The sequence below is a fragment of the Cibotium barometz genome, chromosome 16 (genome assembly GCF_041138505.1).
Source record: "Cibotium barometz isolate CiBa-2024 chromosome 16, ASM4113850v1, whole genome shotgun sequence".
NCBI lineage: Eukaryota > Viridiplantae > Streptophyta > Polypodiopsida > Cyatheales > Cibotiaceae > Cibotium > Cibotium barometz.
In genome coordinates this window covers 39,566,784-39,588,301 of record NC_141061.1, presented here as the reverse complement: position 1 = coordinate 39,588,301, position 21,518 = coordinate 39,566,784, and the positions used below count along the sequence as shown (strand labels likewise).

The following is a 21,518-nucleotide window of genomic DNA, read 5'->3' as shown; positions in this document are numbered from 1 at the left end:
CTCTGATGCATGCACAAGGATTTCTATGAACTCTGCATGTATAGAGTGCTCTTATGCATGGATGTAGCTTTCTATGCATACATAGAGTGCTCTCATACATGGATGTAGCTCTCTATACATGCATAGGGATCTCTACGATTCCTATGCATACACATGTATGCATAGGCATCTCTACAAGCTCTATGCATAGGGATCTCTACATGCATGCATAGAGTGCTCTCTCTCTCTCTATACATGCACATGGCTCTCTATACATGCCATAGAGTATTCTCATGCATGGATATAGCTCTCTATGCATACATCATGCATAGGGCTATCTATGAGCTCTATCCATGCATAGAGTGCTCTCATGCATGGATACAGCTCTCAGGGGGATATGTAAGTATACCACGTGAGTTCAAATGAAAGGGGTTTTTTAATTCAAAATTTTACAAAGTGAATTTATAGAAATACATTTACAGAAGGGGTTTGTTTAATCGATTTTGAAATTAAACATGTATGTCCATACAGAAAAAGGGGTCAATTTATTCATGACAAATTCACAGGTAAGGGGTTTTTTAAATATCCCTTAAACGCACGTGATACATAGGGTTTCTTAGTAGTGCACCCCCCAAGATATAGCTTTCTATGCATCATATGCATAAGGCTCTCTATGAGCTCTAGTATGCATGCGTAGAATGCTCTCACGCATGGATATATCTCTCTCTGCTTCCATAGGGTTGGGAGCTCTATGTATGCATAGAGGGCTCTCTATGTATGCATAGAGGGCTCTCTATGTATGTATAGAGGGCTCTCTATGGGCTCTATGTATGCATAGAGCTCATAGAGGCCCCTCTAATGATCTCTATGTATGCAAAGGCTCTCTATGAGATCTATGTATGCATAGATGGCTCTCTATAAGCTGTATACATGCACGGAGTCCTCACATGATAGATATAGCTCTCTTTGTATACATAGGGCTCTCTATGAACTTTATACATGCATAGAGTGCGCTCATGCATGGATATATTTCTCTATGCATGCATAGGGATCTCTATGCTACATGCGTAGGCCCCTATATGCCTATGCGTGCATAGGGCCCTCTATGAACTTTATACATGCATAGAGTGCGCTCATGCATGGATATATTTCTCTATGCATGCATACGGCTCTCTATGAACTTTATACATGCATAGAGTGCGCTCATGCATGGATATATTTCTCTATGCATGCATAGGGATCTCTATGCTACATGCGTAGGCCCCTATATGCCTATGCATGCATAGGGCCCTCTATGCCTATGCATTCGCTCTACCTTAACATATGCATATGCTTTGTTGTGGATGTGGCCGATCGGCGCTTCTTTTTCGAAAATCCACAAAGAGCTCATAATGATCCAAACCTGCATGCAGTCTTTGCCACACATGAGGCAAATGATCGATAATCATAAAGCCCATCCCATTGTCCATGCTAAGGAGGGGGTCGAAATAGTCATCACCTGGATATTCTCACTTGCATGTGTAGGTGCCCTCACAATGGAATCCGTCTCCTCTCCCAAGGCCCCAAGTTTTCAACCAAAAACATTTTGTGCACATGTGATGCATGGCCTCGTCTACTAGGGTTGGTGTGAGGTCATATATATCCGTCCTATTATAAGATCTATTATCATGCATCTTGCAACATCTGTCTATGGGATAAATAATGAAGTAGTCAAAATTCTACAAAGGATGGAATCTTTACGTTTTAGCTCTATTTGACGTTTTTAAAAGTTTGGACGTGTGCAGCTTGGGTGAACTTTTCAAAGGAAAAGGTGAAATCATGTTTATCTTCGTTTGTTAAGGAAAAGGTGAAATCATGCTTATCCTCGTTTTAGGAAAGAAAATTCGTTGCTTATAAGGTGAAACGTCAGTCTCGGGGAATATTAACGTCACAGTCTGGATATTGAACAGATCACAGCCTAGATTATTAAATAGCCAGTAATGATTTGCTAAGGCTAGGCGATCTTTTTAAGGGCACAAAGTGCGCATCAAAGGCAGTGCAAATTTTGAAGTTTCCAAAGCGATGGCTCTTGAGCTCTTCCCCGCCACATGCACCCACCATGACCACACCCTCCTCCTCCTCCACTTCCTCTCTACTTGCTCCGCTCCCAGGCTGTTTTCCCTCGCTCTCTTTCTCCTCCTCCTCCTCCACTTCCTCTCTACTTGCTCCGCTCCCAGGCTGTTTTCCCTCGTTCTTTCTAATGTGGCTTCTCGTAGCCCTTCTGAGCTGGGCGTACCCTGGCGGCCCGGCCTGGGGGATGAGGAGCTTCTTCTGCAAGCCTGCCTCCCGCCGCCTACCTCCCATTCCAGGTCCACGTGGCCTCCCTGTACTGGGTTCTCTCCTCTCATTCGCCGGCACGTGTAGCTACACCGCCCACCGCCGCCTTGCGGCCCTCGCGTCCAGCCACAATGCTCGCTCTCTCATGGCTGTCAGTTTGGGGTCCACACGCGTTGTCGTCTCCAGTCAGCCTAGCGTTGCCCGCGACATCCTCTGCAGCCCCGCCTTCGCAGAACGCCCTCTCACGCAGTCCGCGCAGCAGCATCTCTTCGGGCGTGCCGTCGGATTCGCGCCCTACGGAGATCACTGGCGCAGCCTCCGCCGCCTTGCCGCCTCGCACCTCTTCTCCCCACGTCGCATTGCCGCTCACGAGCGCACCCGCCAGCTCGAGGCATCTATCATGCTAGAAGCCATAGCCTCTCACGCCCATGATAGCTGCGTGCAGAAGGTGCGTCCTTACTTGCAGCATGCAGCCCTCAACAACATCCTGGCCACCGTGTTCGGCAGGCGTTACGCATTCTCCGAGCACAGAAGCGCCGAGGCTGCGGAGGTGCAAAGCATGGTGCGGGAAGGCTTCGAGCTGCTGGGAGCATTCAACATGGCGGATCACTTGCCTGCAGCTTTCGAGTGTGTCGACCCATTGCACATCCGACAGCGCTGTGACGAGCTAGGGCCGCGAGTGTACGCGTTCGTGCAGAAAATAATAGACGAGCACAGGAGCAGCAATATTGCCGGTGCTGTCACTCGCAACACAAGTGATTCGTGCGACTTTGTGGACGTGCTCCTTGGTTTGGAAGGGGTGGAAAAATTGGCTGATTCTGATATGGTTTCCATTCTTTGGGTGAGTTGCAAAATAATAATTGCCATGTTACTGTCATGTATAAACTCTCCTTTACATTTACGCGCGTGAATTACTAATTTTTCGTTACTGACTCGTTTTGGCCCGCAAATTGTGACTACAGGAGATGATTTTCCGAGGCACAGATACCATGGCCATCCTTACAGAGTGGATCCTTGCCGAGCTCGTTCTGAATCCTACCGTGCAGGCAAAGCTGCATGCTGAAGTGGAGGCCATGGTGCGGATAAAAGGCGACAGTAGCATCCGCTATGCCGATGTGGCCACCATGCCTTACCTGCAAGCAGTTGTGAAAGAAGGTCTGCGCCTGCATCCGCCTGGGCCATTGCTGTCGTGGGCAAGGCTCGCCATTCACGACGTCGAGGTTGCCGGTCATGGTAAACATGTGGGCAATCACGCATGATCCCGCCATTTGGTCTGCACCCGACACGTTCGCGCCGGAGCGGTTCTTGCCCAGGGAAGGCGGGGAGGACCTACGCTTGGCTCCCTTCGGTGCGGGCGCAAGAGTTTGCCCCGGCAAGGCCCTCGCCTTGGCAACAGTTCACCTGTGGGTGGCCAAGATCGTGCAACGATTTCACCTGTCCGCAGACGAGCGCCACCCTGTGGAGCTCACGGAGCTTCTGAAGCTTTCCTGCGAAATGGCGGTGCCTCTTTCGGCTCATTTCACTCATAGGCAAGCATCCGGCATATTATGATAACTAGAGTGTACTAACTTTATGTTACCGTGTGAGAGACAGTTATCCTACAGTGAGAGAGAGTTAACTTAGTCCCGTACCGGAACTTCTTGAGGTATATATTAAAGATAATTTAACACACTCTCCCACAGACCCAAATATCCACACACCCAAATATGTTGTGTTTACCGGAAGATATATATTAAGGATAATTCAACACACACTCTCACACCCAAATATGTGGTGTTTAATATGTTTTAAAGTATCCCAAGTATGTATGTTGTTTAAATTTGTATAATAGATATAATAGATTCAACTATTTCTCTACTGTTACATATCATGATATATAAATTCAAATATAACAAACATAGAGAGACTTATGTGTGTATATGTATATATATATGTATATATATACATACATATATGTATATATATACACATATATATATATATATGTACATATAATATATATATATATATTATATGTACATATAATATAACATATATATATATATATGTACATATAATATATATGTATATATATATATATATATATATATATATGTACATATAATATATACGTACATATAATATATATTTATGTATATATATTATATTTATGTATATATACACAATATATTTACATTGTCTATGGAATGAGTTTGGATGGTACAAAGATGTTAGGGACATGTATAGGTACATGGATCATCTTACATAGGGAAGTGATAAAGGCTTGATCGTGTGTAACAAAGGGTGTAGGTTGCAAGTAAATGCCTTAAAAGATCAAGTTACTATGTTGTGCATTGAGGTGTCGTCTCTTAAAGTCAGTTTTAATAGGCTAAAAGCTATAATGACCAAAATGAGTTACAAGTTAGATTATTCTACAATGCCTCACATGATATGCTATAAAGACTTTTCTATTTTGGATTTTTGTAATTTGTATTAGTAGGATAAAAACTACTTTAGTGATATTTATACACTTGGCCCATTATTATGCTAAGTAGTATGATAGGATGTCTTAGTTTTGTAAACCTTTCTGCTTGACATAAGAATATATTAAGCTTTCTATGTTTTATCAAAATCAATTTATAAAGAGAGAGAGAGATGATGATCTTAATGTCTTTCAAGTTTAGTTCATGCGTTTATAAATAGAAGATGGTTGGATGGAACAAATATAGACTATTAGAGTCAAGTAATGTTTCGCATTTAGCATATCTTAAGACATTTGAATAATGTGCGCAAAACATGGCATTATATTGGTAGACAAAGAATAATATTTCATTAACTAATCTAATTAGAAATATGGAAGGGTAAAATTTATTAACATAGAAAGAGTATTTAAGGGATTTGGCACTAGTTCCTGCAAAAGAGTATTCAAGGGGCAAAACCTCAGAAATGAGACAAGTGAGGAAAAAACTAATTAATGGGTCAAAAATGTAGAGGTTTACCATATTCACCACATCCGTCCAGTTCACGATAACGCCTTCTTTCTCTCAAGTTGCTCGAGGAGGGCATATGTCTCGTGCATTAGGGCATACCTTTTCTCCATCACTCCCAGCACGACTGACCACTCTTTGCTGGAAGCATGAAGTGAGTGATTGTACTATGAGCACTTACAAAGTATGTGTGGAAAGCATCCCATCCACCCCTTCCAAGATGGGAGCTCCCTATGCTCTCCATTCGCTTCGTTTTGCGGCGTGCTGATGACTCTACAAATGCTTCTTCACATCAGCACTGCAAGAACCCACCCATTGCCAACTGTGAGGGGACACTGCACTCACGCTCATCCCACTACTTTGACACAAATCCCTCTACCCCCAATCTGGCTCGTTCTCGATACTAAAAGTAGTGGATGAAAATGTGGCCTTGGATGATGTTGGCAATGAGATGAAGTCTCAAATCTGTGAATTACACCATATAGCCTGTGCCCATGACTTCATGACTACATGGCATAAACCCGATAGCACAAAGAAGGAACGAGTCATGAATCAAATTAAGAGTGAGTTTATGCCAGCACCGGGTAGTAAAGAGGTCCATCTTAGATGGATAAAAGATCACATGGTGAACGTGATGAAGTACTGGCACAACGACCACACGCAAGGTAAAGATAGGGGGACAAAAGCCTTGTAGTTGCACACAAGAGATTTGGGAAGAGGAGTGTAGAAAGCACCATGCAGATTCCCAAAGGTATGATGAGCAGCAAGACCCACGGCAACAATCTATCGAACTATCTCGTCTCCTATAACTGGAAGTAGTCGAGCGAGCTGTGGGCGAGGTTTGTGTGACGTGTCGTGGAGTGTCCAAGGGCATAACCTATGTGGTGGTGGGTTGTGATGGTTGTGCAGAAGTGCCAATGCCTCCCCCAAAGTAGGCCTCAGCATATCCCTTTTCTCAAGACTCATCTGCGACTTGAAATGATAAAATTGGCTCGGGGACATTTCATGTGGTGTAGGCACATTGGAGAGATTGGGGATATATGCGGGTCTGTCATCGGGTGTACGATCCATGGTCTACACACATACAAGCACATGTCCATGCTTGTGGGTTTTCCCGACAACATGCCCATGCTTATGCCATGACATGGGCAACATCGAAACCAAGAAGATACTGTTAAAAAAAACCCATAAGCATGAGATTAGGGCACTTATTACCGGATAGATTGTTTGCTATTTGGTGACTTGAGGAAGGGCTTGAGAGGGACAGACCAAGAGAGAGCTGAAAATGACTGAAAATCTACAAAACAAGCAAAACATATTAGCTACATTTGAAAACCACACACACCCCACACCACACCACACATATGATCAAAAGCATTAAGCTCTATGCATAGAGGTTAATGCATACATAGATTAAGCTCTATTCATATAGCTTAATGCATGCATTATGCATTAAGCTCTATGTTTAGAGTGTAATGCATACATTAAGCTCTATGCATAGAGCTTAATTTATGCATCAAGCTCTATGCATAGATTAAGGCTCAATCTATGTATTAAGCTCTGTGCATGGAGCTTAATCTATGCATACATTGAGCTCCATGCATAGAGCTTAATCTATGCATACATTGAGCTCCATGCATAGAGCTTAATACATAGATTAAGCCTTAATCTATGCATAGAGCTTGATGCATAGATTAAGCCCTATGCATAGAGCCTAATGTATGCATTACGCTCTAAACATAGAGCTTAATGCATGCATTAAGCTCTATGCATAGAGCATAATAAATGCATTAAGCTCTATGAATTAAGCTCTATGCATAGAGTGTAATGCATGCATTAAGCTCTATGCATGGACATTGAGATATATGCATAGATCTTAATGCATAGACTAAGCTCTATGCATAGAGATTAATGCATGTATTAAGCTCTATGCATGCATTAAGATCTATGCATAGAGCTTAATGCATAGATTAAGCTTTATGTTTAGATCTTAATGCATGCATAGAGCTTAATTCATAGGTTAAGCTCTATGCATGCATCAAGATCTATGTATAAAGCTTAATGCATAGATTAAGCTCTATGCATAGAGTCTAATGCATACATTAAGCTCTATGCATAGAGTCTAATGCATACGTTAAGCTCTATGCATAGATTCAGATCTATACATAGATTAAGCTCTATGCTTAGAGATTAATACATGCATTAAGCTATATGCATAGAGCTTATTGAATAGATTAAGCTCTATGCATAGAGCTTAATCTATGCATGCATGCTTAAGCCTAAGCTAATCATCCTAAACCTTAGAATCCAAGGGTGCAAAAATCAAAAGCAAGGCAAATAGTAAATAAAAAACAAGAGAACAGGAGAAGGGTTGCCTGGAATCTTAGTAAATTAGAAGTTACAAAACAAACAAAAAACACTGTATGTTAGCCCACACACATACAAAAAATAAGAAGCAAGAAAAGGATGGGAGAAGGGATTAGATTGAGGGTTTAGGGATGGGGGAGGTGAGAGGAGAAAACTTGCATAAATTTGGGAGAGAGAATAGAACCTACAAAACAAACAAAAAATACAACATGTTAACACCACACACATACAAAAAAAATCTAAAGCGAGAAAGGGATGGGAGAAGGTCTTAGGTTTAGGGTATACGAATGGGGGAGGTGAGAGGAGAGAACCTACATATTTTTGGGAGAGAGGTGAACCTGTTCCAGTTTCTGAAAACGCTAATAGCGAGGCACCACGGTTCTGTTAAAACGCTAATAGTGAGGCACCACGGTTCTGTTAAAAATTTCCCAAAGTCTAAATAGACATCAAAATACGCATTGATACCGACATCAAAATAAAAGTCGATAAAATTTGTTTTCGATGTGTGTTTCGACAGTAATTTACAACGATTATTTCGACGCCCGCTTAAGTTCACTTTTGTATATAAATTCACATTCAAATTTTGAATTTTTTGGCGGCCCAACACCTTTCCATAAAAAAACAAGAATATACCGACTAGGCCATGCATGAACTATAAAAGAAGCTCCACCTCCCCCTCATTTAAACCCAAATTCACATGCGTATTCAAGATACATGGAGTCCGTGAGTGCTATGAACCTTTTAAATTTGATCAATTTAGAGGAGAGAATGTTGTGCCCATGTAGTCGTTGCAATAACCAAGTCGCCCAATGTCAAAAAATTTACAATGAGCATTCAAAAAACTGGGACGTATTTTGAGTGGAGCACTTGCAACATTTACTTACTGGTCTCAATGTTCACCACCCAGATAACAATGAATCAGTGGATATCCAACCTAAGTGGAGAAAAAGAGCAAGGACAGAGAAAACCTCGATGGGATTGGAACCCAAGCAAGTTTTTATGGACTCATATCAAGTTCTAGAGCATGACATGGATGACATGATAGATGCTCTGGATGGTACAAGCCCACGGACTAGACGATCATGATTCAGAGCATGCAATGGCCCAAGAAGTAGAAGACATTAGATGATGTATGGAGCATGCTTCTTGAGAGGATAAAGAGCTACGTAGGCTTGCCCATCTACTACCACTTTACCATGGAGCACATGTTTCATTTCTCTGCACTTCCCTCTCCATATTGAACTTGCAATCAATATATGGGTGGTCTGATACAAGCGTTTCAAAACTTATGCAGTATGTGTCTCCTCGCCTCTCTATGTTTCACATTCTTACATGAATGTCTTGTCTTTCTCATTTACTATTTGTTTTGATATATGTAACAGGTTATTAAAGGCTCAAAGTCTTTCAGAAGACAATGAGATGCCTTCGGATAGTGCACGAGCAAAAGAAATGTTCCACTCCATAGGGATGGACTATAACACACACCATACTTATCCGAATAGTTGTATTCTCTTTTGGCATAAGTACGCCACTCTTCACGAGTGTCCACATGTGGTTCATCAAGATATAAGCAAGATATCTAAGGACAAAGGGTCCTTGTTGTTAAAGTCTTACGCCACTTCCCCATCATTCCACGTATTCAAACAATGTTTAGGTCCAAATCTATTACATCTTTAATGACTTGGCATCAAAACACCAGATCAACAAATGGCATTATGTGTGCGCTTCGCTGATTCTCCAACATGGAGGCATATCAAAGAGAAGTGGATAGACTTTGGGGAAGAGCCTCCTCATATTTGTCTTGGACTAACAATGAATGGAGTCAATTAATTTGGCTTACAAAGTTCATCATGGAGTACATGGGCCATTTTCCTAGTCAACTATAACTTACCACCATGCTTAGCAATAAAGAAGGGGAACCTTTTACTTTCCTTGATAGTTTCAAGGAAGTAAAAAGTTAAGAACATGGACATCTACTTGGATCCATTAGTTGACGAGCTACCCACGTTATGGGATGGTATCCAAGTTCATGATGTATCTAAGCGATTTGGAGAAAGGGCTGCAGTAGTGTGAGGAATACTTATGTGCACCATACATGATTGGCCGAGCTATGGAGAGTGCTTTGGTAAGTTAACTATTCTAAGATTTCTGGATCTGATTTAATTTCACGATTTTGGTATTTTTGTATTATTTGCATATCTCATCACAATGATTAGCATGTTTGGCACGGCTTTCAATATCTGTTTATATGCATGTCTTATATGTGGGCTTGGATTAGAGGCCCGGTACTCAATAGCTTCGAGGAAGGTTGTCTACGAGGACCACAAAAAGTATCTCCCCAACAACCATGAGTTGCGAGAGAGATTTCTAGTGAGGCCTCCTTATGTACTAAAGCCAAGTGATTGGAGGAGGGCATGGGAAGTGGATTCAAGTTGTTCACCCCCCCGGAATGAAACGGCTATCCATCTTCCATCTACTCCCATACTGAAGTGATCTTCTAGTCAATGAGCTTCTTGACCCTATGCACATTTTCAAGAACATAGCTGATATGCTTTGGAAAGCCAGCACTAGTGCTAAAGAGAGAAAGGCACAAAGGAATGATCTACACGAGGTGGATCTCATGCATCACTTATGGGCACAAAGCAGACCTTATGGGAAGGTGATTCTCTGTAGAGAACCTTCTTAACCTTGAGTCTTAACCAAAGAAGAGCAGCAGCGTGTAAAGAACTGGTTGTATGCATTACTTGAAGGGAGAATTCACAAAGGATAAAGAGTTTAGTGGCTAGAAGTCTCATGGACTGGCACAAAATCTTACAGTTTGTGCTACCAAATAGCCATTAAGGATTCCCTCAATTAATACATAAGAGCAAAAATATACAAGATTAGTGCAGTGTTACGGTGGATATCAAAGAAGGATATTAGAAGAAATATGTTGGAAGTAGCTTGTTTAAACTCCATTATTGAAGCAGTAACAATGGCAGAGAAATTATTTCCAACAAGTTCCCTGACCATTCAATTGCACCTACTTGTTCATGTGGTTGACAAGGTTGCTATATCAGGTGTTGTTCAGAGTCGATGGATGTTTTTCCTCGAGAGATTTATGAAGACACTGAAAGGTTTTGTTCATCAAATAGCTCACTGTGAGGAGGGCGGTTTGGCAATGAGATGGCTTGTTCAAGAATCTCTTGTATACATAACATAATTTCTTATTACGTTAGACCTAGATATGCCATGATTATGGAAACAATAAGATGATGACATTAGGAAAATTTTGGACCCTCCAGGGACCTGTAAGCCACCGTTTCTCCCCCATCAAACAAGGAAAAGTGCATATAAGAATACTAAAATAGTGGCACTATCTTTCTTCAGTTTGCATCACACTAAATCTCGTTTTTGTTATTTTACGAAAGACTCACTCATTTTCAAAGTAGATACGAACTAGATTCCTCAAAATTTGAATAACTCATAAAATACGTATCTTCTAGAGCTGGAATTTTACATCGTAACTTGTGGCACTTTCATAAATGCACTGCTACGTTTTAAGCTTCAAACTCTATGCACTTTTCTTGATTTCTTATTTTTTAGGTTTAAATTTACCTTCGATTTTTTAAAAGATTTTGTAGAAGCAATTTTTGGGAGACCTAAGGAGCTTGCTGGTGCTAATTTTTTACAAGATTTGGCCTCATATTAGTTTGGCAAAAATGATTTTCTTCTTTTTCAACTTTTCCTCCAACTTTCTCCCTCCTCTCTTTCTCTCTATAGGATGATGTTATCTCTGCTTGTTTGGAGCCATTAGTTTGGATCCAAAAAATCAGGCTTTCTTTCGCGCCATTTGGTCCGGACCCGACAAGTTCGCAAATTGTGACTACAGGAGATGATTTTCCGAGGCACAGATACCATGGCCATCCTTACAGAGTGGATCCTTGCCGAGCTCGTTCTGAATCCTACCGTGCAGGCAAAGCTGCATGCTGAAGTGGAGGCCATGGTGCGGATAAAAGGCGACAGTAGCATCCGCTATGCCGATGTGGCCACCATGCCTTACCTGCAAGCAGTTGTGAAAGAAGGTCTGCGCCTGCATCCGCCTGGGCCATTGCTGTCGTGGGCAAGGCTCGCCATTCACGACGTCGAGGTTGCCGGTCATGGTAAACATGTGGGCAATCACGCATGATCCCGCCATTTGGTCCGCACCCGACACGTTCGCGCCGGAGCGGTTCTTGCCCAGGGAAGGCGGGGAGGACCTGGATGTGAGGGGGAGCGACCTACGCTTGGCTCCCTTCGGTGCGGGCGCAAGAGTTTGCCCCGGCAAGGCCCTCGCCTTGGCAACAGTTCACCTGTGGGTGGCCAAGATCGTGCAACGATTTCACCTGTCCGCAGACGAGCGCCACCCTGTGGAGCTCACGGAGCTTCTGAAGCTTTCCTGCGAAATGGCGGTGCCTCTTTCGGCTCATTTCACTCATAGGCAAGCATCCGGCATATTTTTTTTTTTCCGAGAAAAGATCCTTTCATTAGTTATGTAAAAAAAAACGCCCGTAGGGCTACAAAAGAGATCTCTCCTGCTCCTAACAGAGAGAAGAGCAGTGAAAACATCATGGCAGCCCGGGAGACTCTCCCTAGGTGCTGCAAAATACAAACATCAGTCTAAAGAACTGAGTGGCTAGATCATACAATAGGGGGGGGAAGAGCCAAACAGGTGGCCTGTAGTGCCAACGGGGGGATCCCGTGTGTAGGGTGAAGAATGGGCCGCAGCGCCAAGTGGTGTGAAAGGCCTGGATATTATGATAACTAGAGTGTACTAACTTTATCTTACAGTGTGAGAGAGAGGTAATGGGAGAGAGTTATCCTACAGTGTGAGAAAGAGGTAATGGGAGACAGTTACCTCTGTTGTAACTTAGTCTTGTACCGGAAGTTCTTGAGGTATATATTAAAGATAATTCAACACTCTCTCTCACACATACACTCTCGCACCCAAATACGTGGTGTTAAGATATATATCAAAGATAATTCAACACACACACGCTCACACCCAAATATGTGGTGGTGTTTAATATGTTTTAAAGTATCTCAAGTATGTACGTTGTTTTGTATAATAGATCAACTATTTGTCTAATGTTAATATCTTGATATATAAATACAAATACAACAAACACAAACACAAAGAGACTTATGTTTGTATGTATATTGTGTGTGTATGTGTGTGTATATGTATATATATGTGTACATATACACACATATATATATAAGTAAATATAATATATATTTATGTATATGTACATATAATATGTATACATGTATACACACCCTCTTATATGTGTGAGTGTGTATACATATGTATATATTTAGTACATGTTAATATAAAAATCTAAATACTCATATATGTGTGCATGTGCGTGTGTATTATATATACATATGCATGTAAATATTATATATGTGTGTGTGTACGCGCGTATGTGTTTTGTTTTGTATAATGAATACAATTTTTTGTTTAATGTTGCACATATTTATATATAAATGTATATATAACAAATATATTTATTTATATCATGTAGTCTTTTTCTCCATTTCTCACATTTTTAAATATTTTTTCCTCTCACTTCTCTCACTATTCACACACACACACACACACACTTCTCACTTTTTAAATGTGTGTGTCTGTGTGTGTGTGTGTGAATAGGGAGAAGATAAAAGATTTCAAAATGTGAGAAATAGATTTAAAAAAAACTACATGATATAATTCATATTAAAAGTAATTTTATGTGTGATACAGTTAAGGAGATGACTTCTAATAACAAAAAATTATTTTTCCCAAATAAAGAAGACATTATTCTTGATAGCATGTTCTCATCTAAACGTGAACTCATAGTCTCAGTACATTTAAGCACTTTGCATAGGGGGGATGGTTGTAAGACATGCCACCAAGAAGCCACCTAAGTGCCTCTTACCTTCCAAGAAAATGGTATTAACAATGCAAAGCATTTGAAGTCTATTCAAGGGATGTGCAACAAGCGCGAAGAAGATAAGCATCCCGCCCAATATATTTACACTATCTGTGGAATGAGTTCAGATGGTATAAGGATGTTGAGACAAGACTTGGGAATTTTCTTCAAAACTCTCATTTCTAAATAGAACAAGATGTAAGGGACATGTATGGGTACGGACCCTGTAACCCCCCCTTTCTCCACCATCAATCAAGGAAAAGTGCATATAGGAATACTAAAACAGTGGCACTGTCTCTCTTTGTTTTGCATCACACTGAATCTTGCTTATGTTAATTTAGGAAAGACACTCATTTTCAAAGTAGATACTAGCTAGATTCTTTAAAATTTGAATAACTCAAAAAATCTATATCTTCTTAAGCTAGACTTTTCTCCTCTACGTTTAGGTGTTCCCCCGTGTTTGTAGTGTTCACACCATCCATGATTGTTAGCTTGTGTTTTTTGGGAGAGGAGGAATGGCCCTTTATATTTGAGGCCATAGTTTGGTTGGCCAAAGTTTAAATTCTAACGGGAAATGTGTGGGGGTGGGAAATTTCAAAGATTGTATAAACTTTTACAATATAATAATATTTCGTCGTTAGAACATACGACGGAGATAACGTCGAAAAAATCGTCGGAGATAGCGTTGGTAATATTCTAGACATATTTAGACGCGTATACCAACGCTTTTATGGACACATGTACTGACGCTTTTAAACGACTAAAACTACGATGTAATCTCGGACACTGGAAAAATAACAGAGTCGAAATGCGAACTCTGTTTTGATCATTTTTGGCTTCCCCTCTTCCTTGATTGCTGAGTACATCTTGCTTCTTCCTAATTTGCTTGTCCTCTCTCTCTCTCTCTCTCTCTCTCTCTCTCTAACATCTTGCTTCCTTCCTAATTTAAATGTTCTAATCTCTTCTTTCTTTTTTGGGGGTTTTTTTTTGTAGTTTTTGCAACCCCCTTCCCCTCGGTGAGCTTATCTTGCTTCCTTCCTAATTTGCATGTCCTCTCTCTCTCTCTCTCTCTCTCTCTCTCTCTCTCTCTCTCTCTATCACAATAAATGTTAAGCAATGTGACGAATGTATCGAGAGTAAAGTGCCATACATGTTAAGTGTTGCGATGATTATAACAGGCATAAAGTGTCACAATAAAAACATTAACCTTTTTAATGAACGTATTGAGTGTTGTGAGATGAATGTAAAGCATTATGATGAATGAATACTCAAAAGTACTAAGACATGAACATAAAGTGGAGAGATGTTTACAAAATGAAGAGACTAGATTACATTTAAAGACACTAGTAGTCGATGACAACTTGATACAACATTGTACTTCATTACATAGGTGGTTTTTGATGGCCATGTTGTCTTGTTCCTTTTGATAACAATGGATGAGGGATATCCTAGAGGTGGAGGGTAGTGACTTCATGGCCTCAAACACGACTTGGATTTCTTGATCTACGGGCTCTCACTCTGTCACATTGGCTACACTTCCTATGGAAAGAAGAGCATACATAGACCCACCATGCTCGTTTGTTAAATCCGCACATGACCTTAGAACTTTTCACAAGCACAACTTTCGAGTCTAAGCTTGATGTGATCAGGATGACCTTGAAGGGTGTGACACGAGTCACATTGGCTACACTTCCTATGGCAAGAAGAGCATACATAGACCCACCATGCTCCATCACATTGCCTACACTTTTTATGTGGCAAGAAGAGCATACATAGACCCGCCATGCTCCGTCACATTGGCTACACTTCCTAATGGCAAAAAGAGCATACATAGACCCACCACACTCCTTGTTAAATAGACACGTGAGCTTAGACCTTCTAATAAGCACAATCTTCGCTATGCTTGATATGATCGAGATGAGCTTGAAGGGTGCAATATGAGTCAAGGTGGCCCAGATCATCATAAAAGTGTCGAGACCGTGAAGGGAGCACTTCTTATGAAATATGATCAAGTCCTTGATGAAGTGACTGATGTATTCCTTCAATGTGCAGTATTTGTGCGAGTCATCACCACCAAGGCGATCTCCTCCTTTCTTGGATGCAAAGTCCTCTATGTTCAAAATGTCCTACCAAGCACAAAAGGTCAAAAAGTTAATAGTGTCAAAATGCAATGAAACTTCACTAGTGTGGACATGGCATGCAGGAGACCAATGATAAATTTTGGCTTGAAAAACATTCCCCCATGTGCCCCGGCCCAAAGGCTAGCATCTGGGGGCACTTTCTAGCTAGAAATTGCTCCCAAACACCAACCTTCAGCTCGGGCACTTGGGGCATCTTTCTCAAGCCAAAATTTATCATTGACCTTCTCCACACAGCACACAGCTGCCCCAAACAAAGGTAGGTATCTCAAGGAACTTTCTAGATGCTAGCCTTTGGCTCAGGCACCTAGGGACATCTTGTTCAAGACAAAATGTATTATTGGCCTCCTCCATGCCATCTCCACACACTGGTAAAATTTCTTCCCATTTTGAAATTTCAACATGACCTTGAGTTAACTCACCTGATCCAAGTCATCTTGATCTTTCTCACTAGAAATATCAAACAAACACACATGTAAATGCACATGTAAACCCTAAACTCTAAACCATGCACAATGTTTGCCAGCTTTTAAAATATAAAGGCATGTTTCACACAAAAAATTAAAATGCATAGTTTACGTTTACTAGGTGTGTAAAAACATGGACAAGTGGACTAACATTTGCATTCAAACACATACGCACATGGACAAGTGGATGAACATGCATATGTACACACATATGAACATAGAGATTGAGGCCCGAAGTTCAAACACATATGCAAATTGACAAGACCAAATAACAATTGGATAACAAGTCATTTATTTCTTGTGAGAATTACAATGGTTATGGTGACTCCACCACTTCTAAAACATGTGGAGTGATGCATTGTCCATTGGTAATTAAGCACTCAGCCCTGCTTCATACTATCCTTCCATCCATCTTGAAGAAAAAATTCATTGTTGGGTTCTGCATGGCTACAAAAATCTCTTATCTGATGACGCTCAATGGCCAATCATCCTCCATTTGCAATGTGATTGTTTCTTGCCCTTGACATTATATGCTTACATCAAGAGGTACGATGTCTTGAGTGTCTTGGTCAAGGTTGATCCACTCACCCTTGATTAGCCTCCATCTTCAATACTTGTAGACCATTCATAATGTCTGTCGTCGTGCAACAAAGTACCTACCCTAGAATAACAAATCACATGAATTAGCACCATGCTACAAATTACAAATGGAATGCAAGTATTTCAAAAGGATTACCTAAACACAACACTTCTAGCCATAATACAACACTTAATAGTGACATGTCCATGAGTTGTCTTGGAGCTCCTTGTTGGCCCTACTAGAACCTTTGAAGTCAAATCTTTTGAGGGAATCTCTTCACAATGTACATACTCCTTTATCAAATGCAACCCAACACATACTTTGAACATGTGCCCAAAAATTCAAATAGGATTGAGAACCAGCTCAAATGCACATTCCTTGAGCATGTACTAGGCTTCATATGATTGCATACATCAGTGAAGATTTTCAATACACGTGTGAAATACCTCAAAACTACATGATGGCCATTTTTAACTTCCCAACAATGGTAAGATCATGCGTTCTATCTTACCCAATTGATAGCAGCCCTTAGGTAGAATGACTTTTGAATCATAAAAGAAACTTTGACTATCTTCTAGGTACTTAGAAGTACTCTCTTCATATAATAGTTTTATGATTTCAAAATGGAAAACAGTGACAATCCCACTCAAGAACTGAATGTTTTTTCATTCTATGATATTTGAAGAATTACGAGGTGGCATATAAGAATGAAGAAAAAAATTAACATTGAGCCATTTATTGTATTCAAATTATTCTTACCATTATGCATGTGCCGCGGAATGCCTAAGTCTAGATTGATGTTGATTTACTTGTGCAGAAATACATGTTGTACCTGAACTTTTGTTATATTTTGAGAGCTAACATTTCTTAAATTCTTTGCCATAAATCTAGAAGTCAACCCTTCCACTTCTTTGTCAAATCTTGCACATCCCTTTCCTTCACTTTAAAGGCTCCTTTCATACATGGACGCATAAGCACCCAATAGAAATGCTGATACACATTGGTAATCCAATTCCCTTCCTAATCTTTCTTGTTGGGCATCACCATAGAGAAACGTTTTCTTCTCTATTCCATCATTCGTACAAAATAAACTAGTTAGTTAGCACCATGGAGAAACAATTTGAAAGAGCCTAAATAATAGAGTAGATGAGAGAATATGTTTACTCCAAAGTTGTGGCCATAGCTCCCAACTCAGAGCTACAGCTAAATGTCCCATTAAACTTACTAATCTAATGGTTTCTTTAGAAGAAAGAGGAAGCTTGGTTTTTTTCTTAAGAGAATCTATGATTAGCAAGTGCCAAGAAAACTTGTGTTTAAGCACGAAATTAAAAATATTCAATTCTCTTCACTTAGTAATCCAATAGAGATGCAGATGATAGAGGTAGACACAAAAAGGGTGCTCCTAAACTTTCAGAAAAAAACAAGGTCGAGTGAGGAAGATGCGTCAAAACTAAAAAATAAATAAAGCAATGAGAAGGGATATCTTTCACAATCTTCCACACCTACAACATCTACGTAAAATTTCTTTATAGCCTACTTGCTCTATTTTTTTAAATCTCAAACACTAGATTTGGAGAGAGAAGATTCACTCACATAGATGTCACTATCAAGCCTTCTCATTAGACCACCCCTTTCTATAAAATGATTTTCTTATAGGATCCCCTTTTGAGTCCAAAGTTTTCCTAATGTCGGACGTGTGTTGTGGCCATTAGCAAAACCACCCGAGTTTCTAAGAGTTCTATTACATGGTAATGATTTTGGAAGATAATTGTTTAGAACTAATATGTAGGCTTGCAATAGTATCCTAGCTTTTGTATCATTATATTGATGTAACATTTTTAGGCAATAGAGGTATATATAATGTTTGAGTCTATGGAAATGTTGTATACAGAGTGTTGGCATGTTATTGCCTAATGGAGGAGAGACAAATGTCCATGTTTTGCACAGCTATATGTGTATGACACAAAGCATGAATTGCAAAAATGTTTGGATGGCATATTTGGTTTAGATCTTAGTGTTTTAACATCGTTGTTGGCAAACGAAGATGCATGCATGCAATCCATATTCCCATGCATTACAAGCTGTTAGGGAAGTATTGACAAGCAATCCACATGCAAATTTGATCTTGTCGAGATATCCAAATTTTTTCTACAAAGGGGTTTGTGAGAAGAATTTCTGATTTTCATTGATCATACATGCCACTCTTATATGTTTTTTTATTTCCCATGCCAAGGAGATAATGTTTGACATATATATATCTTGTATGTTAGTGTTCCTATCCATTTGTCATTCTATGAGATTCAAAGCAAAAAATGTGTTACTCAAAGACAATATAATGCATAGAAATTACAGGTCAGATCCAATACCAACTATACATGGGAGGAGGTTATTACAACAGTACATTGTTGATGCATATAGTAACATGGAGGAATCGAGCTTGGTATGGATATGCAATAATCAAACAACTGCTTGTAGAAGTGTATTAAGGATTGTCAAACATGGTTAATACACCTTATGGTGTAAAGACTATACTAGGGACAACACTATATGTTTCCGCTATATCAGGACACAATGTCAATTGTACGGAAGAAGGGTAAGCTGGAAGTTTGATCCGAGGCATGGTTGAGAGAAAAAATTTGATGTGTGTATGATTGATGCAAGGGTCAGTATATACAACAATGTCGTATAAAAATTGAGCATGTCCAGACATATGGTCTTCACAAGGCAGTGGCACGACCAAGTGCAAATGATGAAATGGAGGAGAACCATAGGAGAGTTCTAGGTAACATGCCACACCATTCGATGACATTGGGTAGAGTGCAGGAGGTGGCAAGGCTTCATATGGAAAGCATGGCTAAGACTCATCTTCCCCAACCAATGAATGAGGTGCCTCCACCATTTCCACATGAGGAGGAAGAGAATCTCATCATGGATGACATGGTGAATGACTTCTTTGGACAGGAGGTCATAGATGATAGTGAGAAAGCTCCAATGTCACAAGAGGAGGAGACCTTGCATAGAGAGGCAAGCACCCCTTTTTATGAGGGATATTCATACTCCACACTGTGAGAAAACTTGGAGCTCAACTTATGAATGGAGTGATGGAAGTGTCACAAGTCTTCTTTGGTAAGACCGCCTCATTCTATTGACAATATTTCATGTTCTATATACTCTCCTTGATAATATTTTGACATATGATTTCTTACCCTATGTTGTAGGCTTCTCAAGAATATTCCTTCCCCTTAGAATCTATTACCAAACTCACGAGATGAGTGTCATAAAATGCTATCTATACTAGGTATGGATTACACAAAAATACATTACGCTTTTGTTTAATGTTAGTAAAAACTATATAATGTAATATGGTCAGAGGGAAGGCACTTTCGCCAACGGAGCATATGTATTCTAAAAGAAACACATTTGATTGTGGTGTGATGGCATCTTTTGAGCAAGAAAATCGAGCCAGTAGACATGATACAATTGTCATAGAGGACAATCTTGAGTATTTTGGAACTATTTAGGATATTCTTGAGGTTGGATTTAGAGCATTTAGTCTATCCATCTTTGATGTCAAATGGTTTAAGGTGATATATAGAGATGCTCCAGCAATCGTGAAGAAACATCCAAATGGGTTCTTTCAAATTCATTCCACCAAGTTTTGGAATGATGAGAATGATACCTTTGTACTACCTCAACTGGTTAGTAACCCAACCAATCCCAAATTAAATCTTGATGTAGTAGAATAAAAGTGTAACCCCTTTTCTTTTTTTTGTCATATTAGGTTGTGCTTCATGCAGATTGATTTGATCCAAAGTGATGGTATGTTATACAAGTTTTCCCTTGTTCAAAACATATCTTTCAAGATCAAGATATGGAGGCTAAATCTCGGGATGAGGGTGCCCTTTAAGCTCATCTCGATCACATCAAGCACATAGAGAAGATTGTGCTTGTGAGAAGGTATAAGGTCATGTGCCTATTTAACAAGGCATTAGGGGAAGGTTGAGGTCTATAGGGGCCCTTTAAGATGCCATGTGATTAAAAGGTTATTAAGGAAAAGAGCCAATCATGTGATGCCATGTATACAAACATGTTGGGTGATTAAAGGTGGTCAAAAGATTCTTTAGAAGATGCCTTTTTGTACTTTTCATTTCCAAAAATTAGGGGGGGGGGAAGTTTTTGAAATTTCGGACGTCCATAACTTCTACATATGAGCTCAAAATTTGTCAGAGATTACAGTACAGAATCTACTCGTCGAGCTCTTTCCATAGATATGTCACATGATATAGTTTTGCTCGCTCGATTTCAAATTCAATTTTGGCAGGAAACTTTGAAATTCAAACTTCTAGCCATTTGAAGAACAAGAAGGTATCTAAAGTCAAAGAAACTTAACGTTTTAACAAAAAGCCATTAAAATCATAATATGGCAGCTTAAAGGGCCCCTATAGACCTCAACCTTCCCCTAATGAGTGTGGTGGGTCTATGTATGGTATTCTTTCCATTTGGAAGTGTCGAAAATGTAACGGAGCATGGTGGGTCTATGTATGCTCTTCTTTCCATAGAAAGTGTAGCCAATGTGATGGAACATGGTGGATCTATGTATGCTCTTCTTGCCATAGGAAGTGTAGCCATGTGACTCGTGTTGCACCCTTCAATCTCATCCTCATCACATAAAGCGTAGACTGAAAGGTTGTGCTTGTGAGAAGGTCTAAGGTCATGTGCATATTTAACAAGGAGCGTGGTGGGTCTATGTATGCTCTTCTTGCCATAGGAAG

The 21,518-nt window shown here is 40.1% G+C and overlaps 1 protein-coding gene across 1 annotated transcript; it reads left to right on the top strand.

Annotated features, from left to right (window-relative positions):
* Positions 1–2,028: 2,028 nt before the first annotated feature.
* LOC147630634 (cytochrome P450 78A11-like) lies at positions 2,029–12,145 on the top strand. Its single transcript, XM_086810833.1, has 4 exons — positions 2,029–2,170; positions 2,220–3,136; positions 3,258–3,528; positions 11,736–12,145. The coding sequence occupies exons 1-4, from the start codon at positions 2,041–2,043 to the stop codon at positions 12,143–12,145; spliced, it is 1,728 nt and encodes a 575-aa protein (XP_086666959.1). The 5' UTR covers positions 2,029–2,040.
* The last annotated feature ends 9,373 nt before the right edge of the window (positions 12,146–21,518 follow it).

Excerpts from the sequence above, each read along its gene's own strand:
- LOC147630634 (XM_086810833.1), top strand. The coding sequence starts at position 2,041 with ATGGCTCTTGAGCTCTTCCCCGCCACATGCACCCACCATGACCACACC. Across the intron at positions 3,137-3,257 it reads ATATGGTTTCCATTCTTTGG|GAGATGATTTTCCGAGGCAC; the intron begins GTGAGTTGCAAA and ends TTGTGACTACAG. Across the intron at positions 3,529-11,735 it reads CGTCGAGGTTGCCGGTCATG|GCTCGCCATTCACGACGTCG; the intron begins GTAAACATGTGG and ends GTCGTGGGCAAG.